This window comes from Siphateles boraxobius, unplaced genomic scaffold (assembly GCF_051911475.1).
Source record: "Siphateles boraxobius isolate OS27281-9 unplaced genomic scaffold, OSU_SipBor_1 86, whole genome shotgun sequence".
In the NCBI taxonomy this organism is placed as follows: domain Eukaryota; kingdom Metazoa; phylum Chordata; class Actinopteri; order Cypriniformes; family Leuciscidae; genus Siphateles; species Siphateles boraxobius.
Window position 1 is genome coordinate 5,936,175 of NW_027509215.1, and position 26,829 is coordinate 5,963,003.

Sequence of the window (26,829 nt, forward strand, 5' to 3'; positions counted from 1 at the left end):
TCTATCTATCTATCTATCTATCTATCTATCTATCTATCTATCTATCTATCTATCTATCTATCTATCTATCTATCTATCTATCTATCTATCTATCGTTCGTGCCAAAACAGTATGCCCCAATGCAGCTGGTCTGTGCATTTGCCAGTCATGATTAATCTCTATAATAGGTTTATCAGGAAGTTTGCTGTAGTCGCTATGCTGTGAACATTCTCTCGTTTATTGTGTTCTTCTCACATATGCACTACATAAAATGAAAGGGTAGTTATTACGATGTGCTTTGAGAGTCCAATATTACATAAAGTATATTAAAGAAGCTTACATAAGACACTGTGATTTAGACTGCAAGCTGTGCTGTAATATGACTTCATATATCATATCTGTGCCACATTAAAGCCCATATATAGACTCTAGCTTGTCCTCTTGAATGTAGAGGAGCATGAATTATATAAATTTAGACAATGACTGAGTTATGAATCATAACAGATGTGAGAAAGTAGCTGTCTGCTGGGACCTTTTTTAAGAGCAACACAAATTAGAAAATGTTTAGTGTGAATGACCGAAAAATAGGTGACAATAGACGATAGATGTGTGTGTGTGTGTGTGTGTGTGTGTGTGTGTGTGTGTGTGTGTGTGTGTGTGTGTGTGTGTGTGTGTGTGTGTGTGTGTGTGTGTGTGTGTGTGCATACAGCTTTACAGGGTTTTAATGGATTTCTACAGACGCTAAAGGTGCAACGTTGTTGTATACGTTTGGAGTATGCTGATGAGGAAAACAGTATTTGCATGTGTGTATGTGAGCGAGAGACAGCATGGTTGGCTGGAAAACTGATGAGTTTGCTGTTGCCTTTTTCCCTTCATTTGACAAGGTGTCTCATTAGTGTCTGTATATATGAAAACACGCGCAATGATGTACAAACATGCACAAATTTACTTTACTTAAAGCTACTGAGGTGGTACCGCATATACTAATACCAAGGTACTGTGATATAAACTAATTGTTATGTTACTTAAAGGGTTAGTTCACCCAAAAATGAAATTCTGTCAGTAATTACTCACCCTCATGTTGTTCCAACTCCATAAGACTTTTATTCATCTTCGCAACACAAATTGAGATATGTTTGATAAAATCTGAGAGCTGGCTCACTCCTTCATAGGCTGCAAGGTAATTTCATCAGCCAGGCCAGAACAGTTAGTAAAGACATTGTTAAAATAGTCCAAGTGACTACAGTGGCCAGGGCCGGAGTGGGGCCACTTTTCAGCCCTGGAGTTTCAGGCCTAAGACCGGCCCACTTTTTCCATGGTGGTGGAATTTGGATGAATAAAAGCAACAGTTCAGCTCTTACTATTGTGTAGTTTTTATTAATACCATGGTTCAACAAATAATGTAAAGGTTAAATAATAATTCACTTAAGCTGAGAAGTTAACAAAAAATAGGTCTTTCTTACATGAAATAACTTTAATTCATATAATTTACTCTGGTATCCTCTCTACCTGTCCCTGTAGTCATGGCCTCCTCATTTTTAGCGAGGGACTGCCATATCATCTGCTCAGAAGCTACAAAAAAATAATTAAGAGGTCATTTTTCTGCATACACAGATCAAGCTTGAGTTTTGAAGTCTATGAATCGCCATAGATTGGGTGATACAAAAAGGCAAATATTTTAATTCAATTTAATATTTTGCTTGTGAGTAGGTTAACAACGCTATAATCATAATTACGTTGCAGCGTTGCTTATGCTAATCATTACTAGGCCACTCTCTACTTACCAGTTGCCACTTGTGTTTGTCTAGGCACATTATGCCGCTTCCTCCTCCAATCCCTTTCTTTTTTTCAACCTGGCTTTTTCAGACCCTCCTGGCCTCTTCCTCCCATCCATCCTCCCTGACGCGTACCGTTACGGTAGGGCCGGCCCAGCTATCAGTAGCCTACCTAAGAAAACGTTTTGGAAAAGACGGGCTATGGACCCAACCAACTCTATTTGGGAGGATGGGAGAACTCCGTCACATGGTACAACCCTTGCAGAGGCTGCACGCTGTGGTGTCAGAATGCGGAATGTGTGTAGCCTAATTTAAGAGAAGATAGACTAACATGACAAATGTAAAAAAAAAAATAATAATAATCCTCGACCGGCCCAAAAGTGAAGCGGCCCACTGGGAATTCTCCCGATTCTCCCGATTACCCACTACGGGCCTGACAGTGGCTAAATCATAAGTTTATCAAGCGAGGAGAATACTTTTTGTGCGCAAAAAACGACTTTATTCAACTTTTAATTTTGAATAAAGAAGAAAATGAAAATGAACAGAAGAAAATGAATAGTTGAATACATTTTTTTTTTTTTTTTTGTGCACAAAAAGTATTCTCGTCGCTTGATAAACTTAAGGTTGAGCCAATGTAGTCACTTTGACTATTTTAACGATGTCTTTACTAAATTTTCTGGCCTGGCTGATGAAATTACCTTGCAGCCTATGAAGGAGTGAGCCAGCTCTCAGATTTCATCAAAAATATCTGAATTTGTGTTTCGAAGATGAACGTAAGTCTAACGGGGTTGAAACAACATGAGGGTGAGTAATTACTGACAGAATTTCATTTTTGGGTGAACTATCCCTTTAATGAATATCATGGTATTTACATGACAAAAAAATCACTGATGCATGTGGCATTGATTCACATCTAAACAAGATTTTTACATTCCCTGAAGAGCATGTGAGTAGCTTTTGTAAAAGGACAACTCACTGACAAGATGCTAATTTGTTGTCAGTGGTTGCCAGGGAGTTGCTAAGCGGTTGTGGGCTACACATCGAAGTTTAATGTTTAAGGTGAGCGGTTTGTTCACATCACTAACCCTAAGTATTGCAATAGTAATAGCCCTTGCTTTAGAAAGCACCACTATATAACTTGGTAATTTTTATGTGAAGCGTTCTGTGCAAATATACAGCAATTCCTCATGTACACTCCACTCTCTTCCCCTTCATCCGTCCATCCATCTGTGTTTATGGATGTATTATTCTGTATGACTCACCGTATTTGACTCTAATTTGAGTGAGTCCCGTTGGTCTCCGGCTGGAGGTGACAGACCTGCGTTAGAGAGAATTCTAATGGGCTCATCACAATCAGCACATCATATACACGGTTTGAAATTCTGAACACTGATGATTCCTATTGGAAAATATATTACTGAATAAATCTGCTTCTAAACACACATAATGGATCCGTAGACACATTTAGAGGGTTATTCCACCTAAAACGTGTAAATGAGATTTAAATGCTTCTGTGGAAAGGACGATTTTCAGCTATATTTTTGTCAGAAATATTCTTAAAAAGTGTGTGTGTGTGTGTGTGTGTGTGTGTGTGTGTGTGTGTGTGTGTGTGTGTGTGTGTGTGTGTGTGTGTGTGTGTGTGTGTGTGTGTGTGTGTGTGTGTGTGTGTGTGTGTGTGTGTGTGTGTGTGTGTGTGTGTGTGTGTGTGTGTGTGTGTGTGTGTGTGTGTGTGTGTGTGTGTGTGTGTGTGTGTGTGTTTCAAGGATAAAAGAAAGGCATAGATTTAAAATGTCACGAAAATGGAATAAATGATGACACAGTTGTAGTTTTTGCCTTGGGTCCTATTTGTGGAAGTGATAATGAGTGTTTTCATATCTAGGTATTGTTTTTTTTCTGACCGTTTTGATTATTGACGCTTTCACCAGTGGTTTCCAGTTTCCTGTTTGCAGCTTTAACTTTGTTTATGTGTGAGTCCCTCGGTCACTGTTCGTTATTGATAGGGATTTAAAACGGATACAGAGTTAAAGGTAGAGGCTAGCAATAGCAAGATTGTTTTTAAAGCATAAGATCCCACCCTCCCTTCAGAGTGTCTCCATGATATATATATATATATATATATATATATATATATATATACAGGTGCTGGTCATATAATTAGAATATCATCAAAAAGTTGATTTATTTCAGTAATTCCATACAGAAGTGAAATTTGGATATTATATTCATTCATTACACACAGACTGATATATTTCAAATGTTTATTTCATTTAATTGTGATAATTAAAACTGACAACTAATGAAAATCCCAAATTCAGTATCTCCGAAAGTTAGATTATTACTTAAGACCAATACAAAAAAAGGATTTTTAGAAATGGTGGCAACCTGAAAAGTATGAACATGAAAAGTATGAGCATGTACAGCACTCAACACTTAGTTGGGGCTCCTTTTGCCTGAATTACTGCAACAATGTGGCGTGGCATGGAGTCGATCAGTCTGTGGCACTGCTCAGGTGTTATGAGAGCCCAGGTTGCTCTGATAGTGGCCTTCAGCTCTTCTGCATTGTTGGGTCTGGCGTATCGCATCTTCCTCTTCACAATACCCCATAGATTTTCTATAGGGTTAAAGGTCAGGCGAGTTTGCTGGCCAATTAAGAACAGGGATGCCATGGTGCTTAAACCAGGTACTGGTAGCTTTGGCACTGTGTGCAGGTGCCAAGTCCTGTTGGAAAATGAAATCTGCATCTCCATAAAGTTGTTCAGCAGCAGGAAGCATGAAGTCCTCTAAAACTTCCTGGTAGACGGCTGTGTTGATCTTGGACCTCAGAAAACACAGTGGACATACACCAGCAGATGACATGGCACCCCAAACCATCACTGACTGTGGAAACTTTACACTGGACTTCAAAGAACATGGATTCTGTGCCTCTCCACTCTTCCTCCAGACTCTGGGACCTTGATTTCCAAAGGAAATGCAAAATTTACTTTCATCAGAGAACATAACTTTGGACCACTCAGCAGCAGTCCAGTCCTTTTTGTCTTTAGCCCAGGCAAGACGCTTCTGATGCTGTGTCTTGTTCAAGAGTGGGTTGACACAAGGAATGTGACAGCTGAAACCCATGTCTTGCATACGTCTGTGCGTGGTGGTTCTTGAAGCACTGACTCCAGCTGCAGTCCACTCTTTGTGAATCTCCCTCACATTTTTGAATGGGTTTTGTTTCACAATCCTCTCCAGGGTGCGGTTATCCCTATTGCTTGTACACTTTTTTCTACCACATCTTTTCCTTCCATTCGCCTCTCTATTAATGTGCTTGGACACAGAGCTCTGTGAACAGCCAGCCTCTTTAGCAATGACCTTTTGTGTCTTGCCCCCCTTTTTTCAAGATGTCAATGGTCATCTTTTGGACAGCTGTCAAATCAGCAGTCTTCCCCATGATTGTGTAGCCTACAGAACTAGACTGAAAGACAATTTAAAGGCCTTTGCAGGTGTTTTGAGTTAATTAGCTGATTAGAGTGTGGCACCAGGTGTCTTCAATATTGAACCTTTTCACAATATTCTAATTTTCTGAGATACTGATTTTGGGGTTTTCATTAGTTGTCAGTTATAATCATCAAAATTTAAGTAACACTATGTAGTTTTTCAACCTTCATTATATATTTCCAAGACCCTTGTGATGGTAAATCGACTTACAATAGGTTGAATGACACGTCTGCCATAGCCTTACAGTGTCTGTATCGCTTTTACTGGCACTATGTAACTTCGGGTTTCGGGTAGGAACCTGAGCACAAAAAAAACTACAAAATTTGGATGCTTTACGGCATACGTCACTTCCCCCACTTCCTCAGATTCTGACGTGAGAGCCCAACTAGCGTTTGATACCCGTCTGTATGTAGTTGTCATGACCGAAGGAACAACTAAAAGGAAGAAGGCAAAGGTTTTGTCAGAGGAGACTAAAAGAAGAAAAAGGGAGAGTGACAAATTAAAAGACCGGACGAGGATCACTATTGGAGGGAGAGCAAGACAGTTTGAAGACGGTGAGAGTGTGCGTGCGCACGACCGGCTCTCTCTCTCTCTGCTCGTTCTTTCAGTAACATGCACCCTGTCACAAGCGCAGCAGTCAGTCATCTATAAAGTGTTTATACATTTATAAATAATCAGGGAGTCAGGGAGCTGACTATCGTGCGAAATGTAAAAGGCTGAATAACATGGCCTGGCCATGTTACGGAATCTATCTGGTCCTCCATTTATGTTCATGAATCAAGTAATGCTAGTAGAGGAGCGAATTATCAATCTGGTAGCTACACTAACATGCTAGTTTACGATGGTTATGATAAATAATCTTTCAGGATAACTATCCTAATGTCTGCAGGCTGATATGTTTGTGTATTTATTTTTCTGTTGAAAGTGTCTTGCCTCTGGCTATAATGCAAATCGATTTTCAAATTTGCAGATTCATCTATGGTAGCTTGATATTATAATATTGACGATATATGGCTATTACCTACCACACAAACATTGAATTGAATTAGCATATGCGTTATGTAAAACAGTAGACAATAGGCTACTATAATGACGCTGTCTTGTAAACGTGAGCTACTCGATCTTTTGACGTTTGAAAAAAATAAAACCCATGAAATTATATTCATATGACATGCTGAAATATATGCCAATGTACCTGGGATGAAGACATTTCACACGCAATGCTGGCAGTCTGCCCGCGAGAACTCAAGACAGTATCGGCTTGTCAACAAATGCACACGTGTATCGCCTGGTGTAACCATGACAGATTTTACGACAGTAGTAGAAGACAATACTGTTTCCAAACTGTAGGGGGACCCCGAGAGCAAAAACCGCAAAAACGACATAGTGTTGCTTTAAAAGGAATGAACACTTGAAATATATCAGTCCGTGTGTAATGAATGAATATAATATCCAAATTTCACTTTTTGAATGGAATTACTGAAATAAATCAACATTTTGATGATATTCTAATTATAAGACCAGCACCTATATTTGAAATAAGTCTCTTATGCTCAACAAGGCTGCATTTATTTAATGAAAAATACAGTAAAACAGTAATATTTTTTAATATTATTAAAAAGTAATTTATTTTCTGTGATGCAAAGCTGAATTTTATCATACTCCAGTCTTCAGTGTCACATGATCTTTCAGAAATCATTCTAAAATGCTGATTTGCTGCTCAGGAAACATTTCTTATTACTATCAATTTTGAAAACAGTTTAATATTTGCTTAATATTTCACAGAGGGGCCTCAAGATTTCTGTTTCTCCATTGGGCAGAACATATATAACCCTCCTTTTAGCGATGAAATCCATCTTATATGATTCCTGTATAACTGCCTCATTAGAGATAATATAATGGGAACAGGGCAAAGCAGCAGCATTGTGTGGTACAGTATGTATTCTTGCCATTTCCTCCTAATCTGTGATATCTCACTAGGTTATCTCACTCCATTCACTATTCCTTCATTAAAATAACAAGAACGTTGCCCTCTCTCTCCTTTCCTTCTCTATAAAACACAGAGCTGCGGTTGTTTCCACAGCATTAAACTTCACCTACCACAGACCATGTAAAGAGGTCACCGGCGGTGAGGATGAAGCTCGCGGAGAGATAGCACAGACCCTGCTGAGATATGACATCCTGTGTGTATTTATGGAGGCCCGAAAGCAAGCCTCAAGGGGCACGATAGGAAAATATCGAGGTCTCCTGGTTTGTGTTTGAATGCCACCCGACACTCTACGGATTGTTTGCGGACAGCAGGGCGTCTGTGTGCCAGTCGCCGTGGTTTGTTTTATTTGTCTGACAAATGTTGAGGTTCGACTTTTTGACCTGCAAAGATGTGTTTTGGAAGACTTCAGACTTTTTCGCAAACGACTAGAAGGAGGTCATTGTAATTATCAGAAGGGCATTGATAGAAGAATCAATTATATTTTCAGGTGTTTATTTGGTTTTAGCTAATCCTGAGATAAAGTGTTCCAATACATCAGATTAATCTGGTGATCTTGAGTGTGTACGCTAATGGCGCTGAACTGTTTGAACAGCCCTGTCTCAGCTATGTTTATCTATGCACCACCTAAAATGTCTCTTTGGATGTTATCATGTGTATATGACACAAAATAACAGTAGTATGGTGAGATCATGTTATGGATCTGTTCCAAACAAGCTGCTACACTGCCGAAATAGGCTGCTGTCTTCAGCATCCTTAAAAGGTCCTCAAAAATGACTGATTTGGAACACTCTTCACTACTTGACGAGAGCCAAGGGAATAGGGCATTACTGACTCATGTGTTAGTTTGGGGAGGAAAAAATATTTTTTAATTTTCATGTATGCAATTATATAGCATTGAGTAATAATTTCCATCTTAATTAAAACAGAATGGAAATTAATTAAATGCATAAGCCGTGAAAATTGTATACGTTTAAAACAATATTACAGTTAAGTAGATGGCAAAGCAACTTAGTTTGCTCAAAAACACAGCAAAAATTGCATTGTGAAATATTATTACAATTTAAAATAACTGTTTTGTATTTGAATATATAATAAAATGTAATTTATTCTTGTGATTCAAAGCTGAATTTTCAGCATCATTACTCCAGTCTTCAGAGTCACATGATCCTTCAGAGATCATCCTAATATGCTGATTTGCTGCTCAGGAAATATTTATCATCCATGTTGAAAATAGTTGTGCTGCTTAATATTTTTGTGTAAACCTTGATAATAATAAAAAAATAGGATTCTTTGATGGATAGAAAGAAAATAAAACAGCATTTATTTGAAATAAAATTCTTTGGTAAATGTATTTTCTGACACTTTTGATTGATTAAAAGCATCCTTAAAGCAGTCCTATTATGCCCTTTTACAAAGTCTTGATTTTGTTTTCGGGGTGTACTAGAATATGCTTTCATGCTTGATTGTTCAAAAAACACATTATTTTTTTGCATATTTTACATTATTACAGCACCTCTCTCCAGAGTCTGGCTCGAACGGTTCCTGTTTCGATGAAGCCCCTCCTTCCGAATTACATGTGCTGTGATTGGTTAGCTGTCCCAGTGTGTTGTGAGTGGCACTGCTTAGCGTACGGGAAATGCCCCGCCCTTTCATAACCGCAAGTTTCATTTGCTCAGGTGTAAATAAGGATGGTGTCAATTTCAAACCAATTCAAGCCTGATTCAGACTTAAGAATGTTAACAAACAAGAGGATCGTCCAGAACTGATTTCATGCACAGACTTTGCAAGCACAGATTTCATAGGGCGTTTCAGAGTGGTATGGATTTTTTTTGCGTAATTTATACTCAATCATAATACTTGTCGGAAAATTCTGGTAATAAAAACAGTCATCGATCACAAAACTATGGTTAATTTGTCTTTAAAAAGCGAGAGCTTACAAACGCTACAGTAAACACTATATTAACACTAATGTTGGCTAGCAGGAAAGCGTAGCAACCACATAAAACTGGGGTGGGGTGATGATGGCGCAGTGGATAAGACACATGCCTTTGGTGTGAGAGACCCGGGTTCGAATCCACTGTGAGAGAGAGGCGTGCAACCTCTGAAATATAGCAATTGTAAGTCGCTTTGGATAAAAGCGTCAGCTAAATGAATAAATGTAAATGTAAAACTTATAATTGGAACTGTTAATAGAAAATGCAACAACAAATAATAAGACATACTTACAATTTGTGATCCACAAACAACAGATTGTCCTGACAAAGTGGGAACTGCTCCATTTCAGGAGAAGCTTTCATGCGTAGCCTGAAAATTGTGCTCTCTTAGGTTCTGGAAGCTGTTCTCCATTAAACGTGCAGCACACAGATAAACGTTGGGGTTACGATGTTCAGGAACAGTTCTTAAAATAAGTTTTAACCACTCTAAGTTCGTCATCCTTAGGAAGGTTAAATAAATGTGTTTTGGAAACAGGGTTTCTCTTTGACATAGCAACAACACTGTATTCTCTTTACTGTCTTCTCAACACTTCACAGGAAAATCCGGGTTTGGACTACAGTCCAAAAGGGCCGTTCATTGTAGTTCTTGAAAAGTGGATTCTGTTAAATAAAATATCTCCCTTTGGAGTGGGCTTTGATCTTTGAAACCTTGCAGATCTTTTTATGCTCAAACAGTAACATTACACACTAACTAAAGTTGAAAAGGTAAAAAAGCATAATAGGACCCCTTTAATAAAAAATATCAATTTATTTTTTCTTAATTTTTTTTTTTTTAACTCTTACTGACCCAAAACCTTTATATATAGGAAATATATAGTGGACACTATAAGCTTGGCCTCAATGACATTCCAGTCATTGTTTTCTGTAAATGTTGCCCACGTCATTTGCTTTGGACGGGCATCTGTGAGGGATTTCCAACCACTGTGTATTTGACCGCTGTTTAAAGCATTTCATTTTAATGGCTGTTAGCGCCGTCAGCTTGCCAACAAAGACTTGGATCGTCCCTGTGTTATTCAGGGCTTGTTACTGAGTGTGTGAGAGAGGAAGGAAGCGAGAGAGTTTGTGAGGTGTGTGTGTGTGTTCCATTAATAAGGAACAATTGAGGTGGTATCACTGCTTATTAGGTTTAATTTAAAGCTATCACAAAACCTAATGTGTCTGTGGCTCGGTCACGACCTACTTAAACTAAATTACAGACGCATTCTGTACTAGAGACGTGCTCTCTGCTGCAAGACCCGATGGGAGGATACCTATCCTGACCTCTGACCTTTCCTTCGGGCACGGGGGTTCAGTCTGAAGTGGGACGGGGGGATGAAGGAGATTAGTGAGAGATGGAGGGAGAAAGAAAGCAGTTGTGAAGGCTCTAGACAATGAAGGGTTTCTTTGGGAGATATAGTGAAGCATTTAAGAGCTCTCTGTGCCACCAGTTCTTTTGTCCTTTTAGTGCCCCTTATAAACCGCTTGTAAACACACACACACACACACACACACACACACACACACACACACACACACACACACACACACACACACACACACACACACACACACACACACACACACACACACACACACACACACACAATTTTGTTAAATATGATTTTGTTTATCAACTTAAAGGGGTCATGACATTAAAAAAAACAGATTTTTATGCAGACTACCATTCAAACGTTTGAGGTCAGTAGGATTTTAATAAAAAATATACTTTGATTCGGTAAGGGTGCATTAAATTGATCAAAAGTAACAGTGAAGACATTTAGGCTATGTTATAAAATATTTGTACTTAAAATAAATGCTGTTCTTTTGAACTTCTATTAATTAAAGAGTCTCGAAAAAATGACAGTTTATATAATAATATGAAGCACAACTGTTTTCAACTGATAATAATAAGAAATGTTTCTTGAGCAGCAAATCAGCATATTAAAATGATTTCTGGAGTCATTATACTGAAAATTCAACTTTGATCACAGGAATAAATTACATTTATAAATATATTAAAATAGAAAAAAAATGTAATACATTTTTACTGTTTTTTCTCTGCATTTGATTGAATAAATTAAGCTCAGTCCAATCAGACCATTTACTGAAATTAATCTGCACTAGAAATCTTCATGGATGTAACTGCATATTGTTTTGTGATGACAATATAATGCAGACTTTGCAAAAGATTAATATTGAAGGGGTTTTGAAATGTACTATACTTGACAACTGAAAGTTGCATCGTTTTTCATTTCATATGCAAAGAGTTTTAGCCAATTAAAACAGAAGTCATTTAGTACTTTACATTATTTTAATACCTAGGGTTGGTGATTTGTTCATTTGTCCCTAACCTCAAGTTTGTGCTGCAGTAATTGTGATGTTTGTCTTTGCAGCGCCGCTGTACATAAAACCGTGATCTGGCCTCTTTAAAGTAATGTGTTTGACAATGTTCTTTGTTTTATTTGTGTAGTGGATAAACATTGTGTCTGTGTGCATGTGCGCCTTGTGCTAATGGACTAATAGAGTTGCTCATTCTCTCTCTAATGACATTGAGATTCATTATGAATTTAAATCCTCAAAAGGCTGCTATTCATTTGGAAACTTTTCACCAAAGGCATCTAAAGTTCTTTCCGATAGTTTCTCATCTCTTTCATTACCGTCATCCTGAGAGATGTCTTAATTACAGTATTCATTGTTTCATTTCATTTAAGTGGCAATACATGTATTTGTTGAACAGGCCTGTTGAAAGTAGAAGAATGGATAATTGTGAGAGGTCTCAAACAAATTCTCACCGTTGCTGTCATGAAAATGCTACAGATCAGGTTTTTTGGCTTTAATTATACAAATACAAAACAAAAGCGTGCACTTCATGGCGGATTGCTCAAAGTGGATAAAAATTACTTAAAACAGAAAATAATATATCAAGTCGACACACCACATCTCTAAAAATATAAAAATTTGGCTAAAATCACCACAAGCCGTGGTGTGCCGACGTTATAATATATAGGTATTAGGTATTAATAATGAAATTATGTCTTTCAGACAATACCCTTTAATCGCATATCCATGGACTGCCTTAGTAATATTTTTATACAATTATTACTCGAAACTGCAAACTTTTTTCTTTTGGATGTTTTTGTTTTGTACGTTGTTGAAAGTAATATTTTTTATAATTAAATGAATACTTGTATTCAGCGAGTATGCATTTAACTGGTGAAAAGTGACAGTAAAGACATTTATGTTTTTACAAACGATTTCTATTTCAAAGAAATGCTGTTCTTTTAAACTTTCCATTCATCAAAGAATCCTAAAAAAAAAAAAAAAAAATCACAAAAATATTAAGCAGCACAAAATTGATGAGAATAATACATTTTTCTTGAGCAGCAAATCAGCAGTTAGTAAAATGATTTCTGAAGGATCATGTGACATTAAAGACTGGAGTAATGATGCTGAAAATTCAGCTTTGCATCACAGGAACACATTTTTTATAGAAAACACTTTAAATCACAATAATATGTCCCAGTATTACTATTTTAATGTATTTTAGGGTTACAGTAAAAAGGTAAAACACATTTCCACTGATTTCTTCAACATTCCCTCTTGATTTTAAAACTGATCAGCATCTTTCTACACCCTAAAAATTATTCTTATGCATTCATATTCTTCAAACACTCAGTTGTCTCTTTTGTCTAAGCATCCTTACCCACTCCTACACGTCATGAAAAAATAAAACAAACTATACTTGCTTTATGATGAAAGTCAAAAGTCTGGTTCTGTGAGACTGTTCAGATTATGTGATGTATGTTGCTTGACCATGGTTCACCCTGTTGCATGTGTGTTTGTGTCAGTAATATACTGCAGTGGGAGGGTTGACACGCGCTCATAAATTATCCAATTACCGCAACCATGCTGTGAAATAAAGAAAGGAACAGATGAAAAAGGATGTGTGGAAAAGAAAAGAGCAGATGGTGGCATCGTTCTGGAAGCCACTGGCCACTCCTTCCTCCACAGACCCAATGAAAAAGGTGCTGAAGATGAATTGCGGTGTGTGTCTTTGAGCGTGTGTGTGTGGTCTCGGGACGGTACGGTAATTGAGGGTTGTCGGTGAAAGAGAAGCCCTCAAGACTCTCATCTGGTTTCTGTCCGAAGGATGAACTGATTGTCGGAGATGAAAGCTTTTGTTAACAGTTTTATGCCCCACTTATGCTCACTCGTAGACAAACGGTTTCCTAACACCCGATAAAATCGTGCAAGTCTGTTTTGCTTTACAGACAGGTATTGTGGTTTTTGTAAGCAGTATGTTCCTCATGAAGTGCCCAAATAAATGCCAAATGTCAAATAATAAAGGGCTTCTGTTTTGCCTCACACTCATTTGGAGTCATCTGTGCATTTAGTTTCATTTCAGAATATGATGCTATGAAGTAATTAAGGGAACAAAGCATGACTAACACTTAGGATGTTGGATACTCCTTTGTATCATTAATCATTTTTACCTTTATCTTTTCAGAGACTGGTTGTTTGTTATATTATTAGCTCCGAAATCTGATTTGCTGCCTACCCCGTAGTGTTGGGTTTCATACGAATTTAAACAAATCCGATTCTGTTTATCGATTCCGATTCTTATTGATTCCTTATTTCAATTTTATTTGATTAATGTTAATTACACAAATGGCAGCAGGAATATTACACTGCTGTCACTTTAAGAGCTGCATGGATCCAATATACTGTTATGAGTTTTCTTTGTCAACATGTTTCTGTTCTCTTCAGACATAACTAATTGTGTTTATGAGGATATTTTGACATATTTGTGTTTCATTTGTCCGTTCACTATATTGACTATATTGGAATCTGTGATTGTTAATCAAGACTCTCATGATTTCACTATTTGTGTAACTTTTAACAGAATTGGTGTCCATAAATAGCGTTAAAAATCAGTCATTTAAGAGGTTTTATGTCTGTTAGGGTGCTGAATTACAAGGGTGCTGCTTATGTAAATCACAGCAACTCACTATAGCATTGTGGTGTGTTATTTTCACCATTTTACTTAACCATTTATTTTCTCCTGCTTTCACAGCTCTGGTGTGTCGCTGCCATGGCGACCCTGACCCCCTGCTTCTTACGGATTTTTGCTGTCCTCCAATTGGCTGCCTGCTCGTTTCCAGAGGAACCTGGCCCTTTAATCTCCGCCCCTGCTGAGGGTAAGCACACGCCCCCTCCCCAATTACACTGTACCAGTTTAAGCAATATCTGCTGGTTCGTTTTCAGTTGGACATACACTGTACGACACATTTATGTTCTTTCATGCATGCTCATTTAGAGCATATCAGCATAATCAGCATTTATCTCATAAATTAGCTTTGAGACTTTGCCTTCCAAAAAAATGCACATCAGTTGAATTTCAAATGACTGTGCCAGGTTTCATGATTATGAACATCATAAGAAAAGTTTTCTGTGCCACATTATATATATTATACTTCCAAAGTCCAGTGCCAGTGGTCCATATGATAAATTCATAATGTGAACACATTTTTTTTCAGTGAAGCCTAATATATGATGCTATTATTTTGATACAGTAAATACCATTATATATGTATATGTTTTTGATATTTTAGTCTTTCAAGTGTAAAAGCTAAAGAATTATGACTGTAGGACTTACCAAATTGGCCACTAACTAAACCTGACTTGCTCTAATAAGGACTTAATTGATCCTACCTGGTGAGGGGAGTCTTAAAGGGTTCACTCAAAAAAAAAAAAAAAAAATTTCTGTCATTGTTTACTTACCCTCATGTCATTCCAAACCCATATGAAATTTTTTTTATCTTCGGAACACAAATGAAGATCTTTTCGATAAAATTGACAGCTACCACTTTGACGCTTCAAAAAGTCAATAAAGAGATTGTAAAACTAATCCATATGATTTGAGCGGTTTAGTCCAAATTTTCTGAAGAGACACTATCACTTTATATGATGATTAGATTTAATTTAGGCTTTTATTCACATATGAACAATATCAACTCACACATCAGTTATGGTAAACAAGCTCAAGCATGTTCGCTTGATGTGCGAGAACCAATGAGATTCATTCTTGTGTTACGCAGCACGTTTGATCTTCAGCAATAACCAATAAGGTTCAATCTTGTGTTACGCTGCACGTTTGAGCTTCAGCAAGAACCAATGAGATTCATTCTCGTGTTACGCAGCACGTTTGAGATTCAGCAAGAACTACTTGAATGACTTCAGGGTGAGTAAATGCTAAAAACATTTGGGTGAACTATGCTTTTTTAAAAACTACTCTACATATACTAGTTTTAAATGCATAAACTGGTATTTTACAGAAGTAATGTGTTATGAAATAGATTTACATATACAAAGTTGGCCTGCATCATTAAAAAAAAATAATCATTAAGATTTTGATGTTTGGCTAACTGCACTAAGAGACCATTTGGGTTGCATGAGATGCACCTCAACAGGTTGCAGCATAAGAAAAAATTAGAAACTCTGTTAACTTAAAGTTAACCCCTTTACATTATCGTATAATTCACACTCCACCCTTACATGTGGTAAAATCACGGATTTCTTGTGGTTATGTTAAAGCTTTTACACGGCATGCTGCGCTACCACTGTTATGAAGCCATTTCCAGACTGTTCTTTTAAATGTACATATGTTTGACATATGATGTGTACATGTCGCACTGTTTGTAAATAGTTTAGCACGTTAGTGTTCATGGATGGATGAAATACACCATATGGCTGCAATCTTTTTAAAAGCCTTTCAACATAATGGTGCTGGAATAACGAGACTGTGGATGTGTGTTCGAGTATACTAGGGGTTGTATTCCCTAGATCCCACAAATCAGAATCAGTGATATTGATGAACAGCCACTCATGCATCTCTAATGATTCAGTAGAGACCAGGGGTTAAAGTTCATCCAGCACAATGTGTATATGTGTGTATGTGGGTCAAGTTTTGTCCCCTCAAGGATAGTTAAACCTGATTTCACCTACGTTGTAGGGTCCTGCCAATGTTTGCTCTCTGCAAGGGAAACGCCTTTGAAAACATACTAAATAATGTCTTAATGAGGAAGTAAAAAAAGCAGAAGGGTTTATGTGAGGAGTAGATTTAGAGGTAAAGAACAGAAGATATCATTAGCTCAGAAGTCAGTGAAGATAGAAAAACAAATGTGTGTCTGTCTGTGTGTGTATGAATCAAAGTGAAAGTGACCTTTTTAAAGGTTTCCCGCTTTTAATTGCACTTTCCAAAGCACACAAACATTTAAACACTTGTGAAATGCGTCCAAACAACTAAAGGCAAAACAGGCCAGCAACAACAACAGTATCTCTATCCTTCTCTCCTTATTACAGTGAAATTAATTACTTGCAGAAACTGTAAAAGAATATTATCAGCATTCAGTAAATATGTGGGTGTCCTCAGGCTTCTCTGCCCTCAGACACAGAATGCAGATCCGTCTCTGTGCGGTTTGAGGACACATTCCTGTTTGTTGGGGTTTTTTTCAGTGGTAATCTGTTTTCTAATTGTGTTTAACCTCTTTCCACAGCATTTGGAAAGCAATTTTCCTTATCTGAAATGTGTGAACGCACTCTGAACTGCTAGCGACTCTATTCAACAGCATTTTATGCAGGAGCCTTTTGGGGGACACAATATGAAACTTATCAGCTTTGCTCATGAATATTAATTATGCGACGGGACATTGGCCCAGGAGTCCTAACTGATTGTCTGGGGAGGTTGCATTAGCCATTGCAGGATTAGCGCTTACTCTGTGTGCATCAGTATTATTTTATTGTAATTTATGTAATATTTTCGTATATATTAATATTTTGAATTAGCATTTATTTTTATATTTTCAGTTTTCATTTTAATTTTTGTTTAAGGTTTAGTAATTTTATGTGCTTTTTTTAATTTATTTTTTATATATATTTCCATTGAGCTTGAATTTATTTTTATTTCAGTTTTAGGGTACGTTTACAAGACAACGATGTACTAAATACGGTAAAGTTTTTCCTTTGCATTTTTCTCGTACAGACGACAACGTTGTCAAAAGGATCCTCGTCCACACAGATCCGTGAAAAGTTAAAAACGCTGTATTATGTTGCCCGGCCAGTAGTCGGCGATGACACTTGTAAAGAAACTAAGCGTCTATAGTCTGAACACGTAATACGTATGCGCATGACATTCCCATTTCCACAAATTCACATTCTTGTTGAGACGATTACGGTATAGTTTTTTTTTTTTTCAACTTGCACTTTGAAACACGTTTTGAAAAGTTCGCGTTTTCAGGCACCCAACACGCTGGCCAAAACCGTGTTTAGTTGAAAACGGTATTGTGTAAACACCCCCTTACTTAAGTAATTTTAGTACTACAAAACTTTTGCTGTTCTAATTTTTGTTGGCAGACAAAGTTGAAAGTTGACAGAGGTCATGTGAATTTTTTCATGGATATCCTGATTATGGGGACTGGGGGTTGTCCAGTTCTAAAATCATAAAAAAGTATATATATGTAATATATACATAACATATGATGCATTCATAATGTGAACAAATTGTTCTTTATAATCATTCATTTTTACAATAAATCAGTTCAGAAACTAGTCTAAATAATTAATTCATTAACTGATTCGGTTCAACTCACTGATTCAGTGATTCAGTCTGTTAACAATTCACTGTAATGGATTATCAGTAAGCATTGATGTGTATTCCTTTTTCTCATAAAAAGCTATCACATAACTTATGAAGTTGTATATATCAATCTTCAACGCATTCTCATCCTTTGGCGTCATATTTGACGCCATATGACAAAACGGCGAAATACTACGCACATGGCACCCTTTATCGTCAATATAACACGCACTGTGATGGGTAGGTTTAGGTGTGGGGTAGGGTCTGCGTCTCATATTCACGCTAAAGGATGCCAGTCAACTTTATGACGCCTTGGGTTCGCGTGTTATATTCACGCTAAAGGGTGCCATGTGCGTAGTATTTCGCCGTTTTGTCATATGGCGTCACATATGCCGCCAAAGGATGAGAACGGGCTCCAATCTTATGATGCTTTTATGGTGATTCCTTATTTGTTGTAATTGCGTATAGTCAGAGCGACCAGTATATTATGAAAAAAAGAGAGGTTTTGGAATGATATGATGGCGAGTAAATAATGACACAACTGTTATTTTTGGGTGAACTTTCCCTTTAGAACGACTTGTTGTTGGACTCTGACACAATGATGTATGTCTTTGTCCTTTATTCCTGTCTCGGAGGTCTTCTATCTCTAACTCTTCTGGGAAAGTGATGGACGCATTCCTATCTGTGGTTTAGTGTCTGTTTCATCCATCTATACTTCATATTTTGGCTCTTTTGTTTGAGTGCCCCTAATGTCTCTCTTTTTTTCCATCTCAACAAGTCATTTTTTCCCCACATTTTGACATCCCTGTTACCCCCTTCTGAATTCTCTCTGTTTTTTTATCTGTAAGTGGTGAGGCGATATCCAGTGTTTGTGGGCCGAGCGCATCGCTCTTACACCCGTCAGGAGCCGTTGTACATTCAGACTGTCCTGAAAGTCAATCGTACACTCTACATTGGAGCCAGGTAAAGTCAACATGCATTCACAATGACTCAACATACACATTTAAAATTTTATAATTTGTATGATAATTTTGCATATTGCACATCTTGAAAGGGCAAGCAAAATTGCACATACTGTACTAAGGAACAAATATTAAATCGATTAATTCATGCACTCATTCGAGATTCATTCACTCAGTAACACCACCGTATTTGGTTTTACTTTATAGATTAAAATGACATGAATATAATATCCTCTCTTTTATTAAAAGCTTTCTGTTTCACTAATCCACCTCGGTACCTAATTGGTCTTAATCAGAAGTGACAAGTTATACAATGAGAAAATGTCATTACCGTTTTCAAGCTCTGACATGAACATGCATGTCCTAATAGCTCAACACAATGCGCCAATATAGCAGCATGTTCTTGACACACTGTCAATGTATGCATGTGGAAATCTGTGTCCAGTTCGACTGGTGTTACATTTAGTTTCATCTTTGAAATCCTTTACATGGAATCTGCCTTCAAAGTCCGAGCTGGGAGGATTTAGACTCTCAAGGGAGTTTGCATGTGGTCCTGGTTAGGCAGTGGTTGAAAGTTAAACCTCTGTTCGCTGACCTTTAACCATTACACAGTCAAGCAGCTTGAACGCTTGCTCTCTATCTCTGAAGCTAGAGAACAAATATAGTCTGTCTTGAGTTTCTGAGCTCTTATAAACTCTTTTACACATTCTGAAAAGGTGGAAACTCTGATAAACCAGTTACTTTCACCACAGAACTCTGAGGCTGACATCTCTAGAGCTGAGAACTCAAATTTAAACTTTCTTATAGACAGGTTGATGGATTTGTTTGATCAAAACCCTTTAGTGCTTCAGTGTATTAGGTGTTGCTAAAATATATCTTTACTTCACAGAAACGTTCTGTCTCATCTCGGTTGGTCTCATGATTTCGGCTGCAATTTGATTTGCATACTTCTAATATGCACTACACTGTACTTCACTGGCAGTGGGAAAATATTCTTAAGTATGTAGCAAGACAGCAAATCAGAATTGGTTATTGCTTCAGAAGTTATTGCTTACATGACAGTGTTATTTTAGTATTTTTTATACTTGACTAATTCATATTTAAAAATATTAGCTTATATTTTTATATTTGTTTAGTTTTCATTTTAAATTTAGGCTAGTAAAAAATTTATTTTATATAATTTATTTATTTTACATAATTTTCAAATTTCAAAGTTGACATTTTTCATCCATTATTTATATATTTTTTTCATATCAACTTTGTTATCGGAAACAGTTTTAGTCGCTATATTCACTTGTTGTCAAAATATTAAAGGGCACCTATTATGCCTCTTTTCACAAGATGTAAAATACGTCTCTGATGTCCCCAGTGTGTGCATGTGAAGTTTTAGCTCAAAATACCCAACAGATCATTTTTTACAGCATGTTTAAATTGTCACTTTTTGGGGCTCAGAAAAACGCAGTAGTGTGTTCCTGCACAACCAGAGGCTGCAGTTTCAGGACCACAGTTCTAGGACCTTATGGCGCTTTTCCACTGGATGGTACGGCTCGGTACGGCTCAGTACGGTTTGACTCGGCGCGGCACGGTTCGGCTCGCTTCGCTTTTCCACTGCGTGGTACGACTTGGCTCGGCGCGGCACGGCTCGGTCCGCTTTAGCTCGGTTGCTTTTCCACTGCAGTTAGTACCGCTTCTAAGTGGGTGGGATTATGACTGATCGTTATAGTTTATCCGCTCCTCGGCAACCAACAAGAGGAACGTCTGCGGTTCTCGTCCACTGACCACGATTCAGCCATTTCTTTTTTGGAAGTTTTTTTTCTTCAAGCAAGTCAAGCAAGTAGTTTTAAAACATTGGAGGCTGTTACTGGCTATTTAAATCTAGCGGGTTTGATGTCTCGCAAATACAGTGATGCTGGTAGTGACGATTCCGTCTGTCTGACCAATCAGTGATCTACAGTGCTTCCACGTCACATTTTAGTATCGGTACGGTACGCTTGGAACCTCAACAGAGGTGGTACCATTTAAAGCGAGCCGAAGCGAGCCGTACCGTACCGTACCATGCAGTGGAAAAGCGCCACAAGTGAGCCGTGCCGACCCGAGTCGTACCGTACCATGCAGTGGAAAAGCGCCACAAGTGAGCCGTGCCGACCCGAGTCGTACCGTACCATGCATGCAGTGGAAAAGCGCCATTAGTTCCAGAACCCTAGTTTTTTGTGACAGCACTACCTACAGAACTGGATGATATATTGGCGGCTGCAGTTTCAAGACCACATTAATCGGTGGTTTAGTTTGTACATAGTATCGAGATCTACCTATTATCTTAAGTCTTGTTAAAAAAACAAAAAAAACAACAACAACTATTCTTTGGACCTAATGTGAATTATTTTAACAAATAAGAATATGGAATAGAAAAGCTCCTGCAGCAGGTGGATTAGAGCAACAAGTAGCATCAAGCTACATGACACAATTTAAAAGACTAATATTACACTTTTACTTAGGCCTAAGTATTTGTATCATATTCTGGTCATGGTTTAAAAGGGTTTAAAATGCGGTTTAAAAGTAAAAAAAAGGATGTTGAAATATGTTATATTTAGAATTTTTTATGCAGCTAATGGCTACAATTTGCTTAGCATGTATACTGCAAACATTCTTTATTCATGCAAAAAATACCCCAAATTGCATGAAAATCACACACAAACCACATATACTCGAAATCGTGCATTTATTAGCTTCTTGTTTCAGGTGAAGAGATGCGTCTTTAGCTTTGTTATCACAGAGGTCAGAATGAGGAAGTGTACTCAGAACGCATCATGCAGAAGGGCAGGATTATGGTCACATTGAACCAAGTGAGATTATTGACAGCTGTACAGCGAATGAGAGAGCGCTGAGATCATAACTGAGCAAATCAGGAAGAGGAGAGACAGAGCTCGCTGTGTTCGCTTTTCGAGCACTTCAGATCGTATAATTCAGTGGAAAATGAAAAGAAATGTTATTCTGTATGACGAAATAATTTACAAATATGTGATGATAAATCATTATTTCTCCAAATATGCGCAGCATTGGACTAAGAGTGCTGACGGATGATGTAGCCTACTGTATATTGCATGTATGTGAACACAAATAAACCGGAGAAGACGTGAATGACTGCTTAATGAGTAATGAATTCTATTCAAAACAACGTTACAGATTAATAATTTTGCACTCCTTGCATAAGTTAAAAAATGAATATCACTGCAAACCATCTGTTTATAAACAGTGGTCAAATATCTAAGCTGGAGTCTTAAATCTTAGTTTCTAATGATGCTTAGTTTGCCCAGATCAAGTAAGAGTGTGATGTTTTAACGAGTAATGAATGTTGAACAACAATAATCTTGGGTCGTCTGTGATCTTTCCCGCGAAAGGGGTTAAAATTAGTGTTTTTGGTGATCGAGTTCGGTAGGTGGCGCTGTCACAAAATACTAGGGTCCTGGAACTGCGATCCTAGAACTGGGGTCCTGAAACTGCAGTCTCCGGTTGTGCAGGAATACCCTTCTCAGTGTCTGTCAACATTTGTGGGCCTGGCCTGTGGCTGATGTGACGTCACACCAGCACCGTGGCTGAAAACAGGACGTTGGGAGACACTGCTTATGATTTATGGGGATAAAAAAAAAGGAGTGGGTGGATTTTCATCATTATAGGGTGGTTGTGTACACAAATTGCCAACACACATTTATGTTATTTATCCAAACACCATGTAAAAGTGAATTTTGCATAGTAGGTCCATTTTGAGATATTAAGGTTTGTTTTAAGATGATAAGTTCAGTTAAGTTCATTTTTTTAACCCAATTAGTAATTTTTTCCCCTCTCTTTTTAAGCATAAACCTCATTCTTTTTTGTTAAATTGCTGAACACAATAATGTAATGAGCAGGGTCTATTTAATAAGAAGACATATTCACTGAAAACAACTGTAACAACGTGTTTTTGTGTGTAGTCTAAAGCATACTCTATAGTTTGAAAATGATGTGAATTGGGATACAATATTTGTGTTAAATTAAGTTCCATTTTCATTGTTACTGATGGTCCGTGTGTGTGTGTGTGTGTGTGTGTGTGTGTGTGTGTGTGTGTGTGTGTGTGTGTGTGTGTGTGTGTGTGTGTGTGTGTGTGTGTGTGTGTGTGTGTGTGTGTGTGTGTGTGTGTGTGTGTGTGTGTGTGTGTGCAGAGATGACCTTTATCGAGTGGAACTGGACCACGTATCTGGAGATGAAATGTTCTACAGCAAGGTGAGCTCTTGTGCTGCTCTCTGTCTCTTACACACACATAATTGCATGTTTGAACACTTCGCTTACCCTCCCATGGATGTGGGTGATGATTTTATTCCTTTGTCATTTTGCAGAAAAGGACGTGGGAATCCAATAAGAATGATATCCGCATCTGTAGAATGAAGGGCAAACATGAGGTGAGCGTTCAGTGGCAAATAACACAAAGTTTTTTCACGTTTCATGGCCTTTTTAGAGCTATCTGTGTGGAGAAATTAATTCAAAGCATTTTGAGTGATTTACTTGCCAAGAGCTGGATGTTTCAAACCTGTGGCAGAGCTGGATACAGTCTCATATGAATCATTTTTTCCCAGAGAGTAAATGAAATAAACTCTGGGATTAGGTTTATATTTGCAGTCTCACAAGAGAACTTCACTTGAGCCTCTCTGCGGATGGTCTTAACCTTATTACGGAGGATTACTAACTGTGGATGTTATTGAGGGATGTAGATTTTCCAATGAATTGCTTGTTTTTAATTTCTACTGTAATTATTAGATTAATGTTACTGTCAATTTAGCTGTCAGTTACCTTTTACTGTATGACTCTTGTTGTGTTTTATCACATATGCTATCTTTTTCTTGTGTTAATGTGTCTCTTATGTTGTTGTGTTAAATATTAATTTGATGCGTAAACAGCAAACACTAATACAAATCATGCAGCGTACGGTGTTTTTTTTTTTTTTTTTTTTTTTTTTACATTTACATGCATTTATTCAAAGCAACTTACAATAGAGGGGCATGCAATTTGTCAAAGAGCTAACAGTATTCATAGTATACAATGCCAGGTTTATTTGGAAAAATGTACACATGCTTCTTCTGCACATCCTTCAATCAAAGAAATAATATCCAAAAATAACTAATGTGCGCAATACCTGAAATTGGGCAAAACAGTTTCTCTAAAAAGTTACTCTACTTTAGTCCACATTAATTTACCACTGCATGTGGTATTACAATACATCAATATGAAATTTAAATTATGGGTTTTTATTCTCTAGGCAAACACGCCACTATTCGGAGTTAATGAGGCTCATTGTAGAGTGCACAGGATTCATGTGTTTTATTTTCCTGCTGCAATTACCATAGTGATACCGTTGACGGAAAGCTGGTGGTAAATGTAATTTTATTGAAAGGCAATATTCATGTAGTTTTGAGTGTATCACATACTGGCGTCTCCATTGGAAACAGTTTTGTCTTTTATTCAGCTCATTTGGACCTGACAGCTCCTGCAGCAGTTCACTTAAGAAGCTCAATAATGAGCGATCGACATGCTGGTTTGGTAAAAACAGAGGTTACTCTATTATTACACAATGAATGACAGCAGTTAAGATTTTAAGAAGGTGATTTGCCACATTATTAGGAAACATGGCCTTTGTCGCACAGGATCTGTTAAGGGATAGATCATGATGACACAACACTCTTAAAACAAAGGTTCTTTAATGGCAATCAATGGTTCCATGAAGAATCTTTAACATCCCCTTTTCATAAGTTGGAATAAAATGGTTCTTTTAAAGGGGTCATCAGATGCCCATTTTCCACAAGTTGGTATGATTCTTTAGGGTCTTCATGTAAAGTTTGTAACATACTTTGGTTAAAATTACTCAATGGTTGTGTAAAACAACACCCTTTTACCTCTTCAAAAACAGCTCTGTTCACAGCGACCCGTTTCGGTCAACTCCATCCACCTTCCATGGGGCATGTCGACACAAGACACGTAAAGTGCTGCATTGGGGGACAGTATAGAAATGGCTGAGGGCGTAATACGGGAATATGCTCAAATATGCTAATACAGGAAATATGCTAATACGGGACAGTCCGTCAGTGGTCGTGGGTGGAGCATGAGCAATATGACATCATATTGCTCAGAAAATCGAAACGGCTTGATTATTGAGAGTGTTTAGGCTTTTTGAGGATTAAAAAAAAGGAGTGAAAGGATTTTTTTATTATATGGTGGTTGTGTCCACACATTTCAAAGACACATTTATATGCAAACACCATATAAAAGTGAATTTAGCATCCAATGACCTTTAAGAACTGTTCACTTAAAAGTTCTGAGGGGAATCAAAAATGATTCTATTATGGCATCACTACGAATTCAACCTTTGGAACTTTATTTTTAAGACAAACAACCAACTAGTTGATTTAATAAAATAAATTAAAAAAAATAAAAACAAAATCAGTATTATAATGTGCATTTGGAAATGCAACATGTGCCAACCATCTTCCCTTACTTGTTATGATGAGAAGTGCTTAAAAACTGACTGTTGTCAACAAATAAGAATTTTTAAGGGTTTTCTGCATTTTGTCCACCAAAATAAAAGCTTGGCGATTTGAAAATAAAGAAATCAAGACAATATAAAATAAACATTATATTATTTTTCTTAAATGCTTGATTTTTTTTATTTTACAGTGAATTATTACAATAGTAATATTTCTTATGTTGTTTAATATTTGTATTTAGAAATAATACTAATTATTATTATTATTATTTTATAGTCATATTTAGTAATATCGTCCTGGTTGCGTATGCAACCCACCGTTCCCTGAAGGAGGGAACGGAGGACGTAGTCGACGCCGACTGAAATGGGATCACGCTAGGGAGCCTATCGTCTTCAAGTATTATTGAACGAGCCAATACACATTGGCGTGCGAGATTTGCATCTCACACTCCGCCCCGCAGCGCGGGTATAAATACGGAAGTGGATGCACGCACCATTTGCTTTTCGCTGAGGAGCCGAGCGTAACTCGGAGTCAGCGGTGGTTCAGCGGTAGTGGCAAGGGGACTACGTCCTCCGTTCCCTCCTTCAGGGAACGGTGGGTTGCATACGCAACCAGGACGTTCCCTTTCAGTCGATAACGTCGGACGTAGTCGACGCCGACTGAAATGGGATCAACCATTGAAAACGCCACTAACGCTGCCACCTTCCAGTGCCTAGACAAAAGGCTTCTGATCCTCCCGACGTTCTAGCGGAAAAGGACAGGGCTTAGGCCAGGAAGTCGCTGCTGTTCCACAAGACCCACTCAGTTAGACTTGGTAACACTGGGAAAGCGTGCCCAACATTGGAAGGAAGGGACGCTGCGGAAGCCCAACCAACCCGAAAGGGGGGGGGAAATACACATATGAACTGGGCGGAGGGCCGGGCAGTATAACATATGGAATGTCACTGGGGTGGCTCCAGCCTAGAGAGGGGGGAGACACACCAATTTACAGTGACGGCAGGACTCTGCCAAGGGAAAGACACGGGCTCACCTTGGGGAGCCGTATCGTGGAAGAATACACATATGGGGTCGCCGTAGGGACCGCAACATATGGACCCAGCCTAACAAGGGTTCCACACTGCATACGAGTGGTAGGCCTAACACCAGACGTTCCGCCACGTCCGACGTTGGGGGGGGTACGGAGGAGCTCAACAGGTTCCGGACAAGGGAATTCCACCGGAGCGAAATGGCGCACATATCCGGTCCGTAAGAGGGGAATGGCGCAGCAAGCCGACACTGAACCGGGGCTCACGGTGTTACTGGCTTCTATGAGAAGAGAGCACACGGGAAGCAACCGGCTCGACACGTAGGCTATAGAATCTAGCAAACGTATTAGGTGTCGCCCAGCCCGCAGCTCTACAGACATCTGTCAGCGAGGCACCCTGCGCCAACGCCCAAGAAGCGGCAACACTCCTTGTGGAGTGAGCTCGCAGTCCGGGGGGACAGGGTTCACCTTGGGACTCATACGCCAAGATGATGGCATCCACTAT

General features: G+C 38.2%; 1 protein-coding gene across 1 annotated transcript in view; it reads left to right on the forward strand.

The window, feature by feature from the left end:
* The window catches only part of sema6ba (sema domain, transmembrane domain (TM), and cytoplasmic domain, (semaphorin) 6Ba), a 177,983-nt gene that overhangs the window by 69,297 nt on the left and 81,857 nt on the right, over positions 1-26,829 (forward strand). Inside the window, exons 2-5 of the mRNA XM_077222303.1 lie at positions 14,269-14,392; positions 18,678-18,792; positions 22,988-23,048; positions 23,162-23,224. Coding sequence (XP_077078418.1) covers positions 14,287-14,392; positions 18,678-18,792; positions 22,988-23,048; positions 23,162-23,224 — 345 coding nt within the window. The 5' untranslated portion in view covers positions 14,269-14,286. The remainder of the gene's footprint in view (positions 1-14,268; positions 14,393-18,677; positions 18,793-22,987; positions 23,049-23,161; positions 23,225-26,829) is intronic.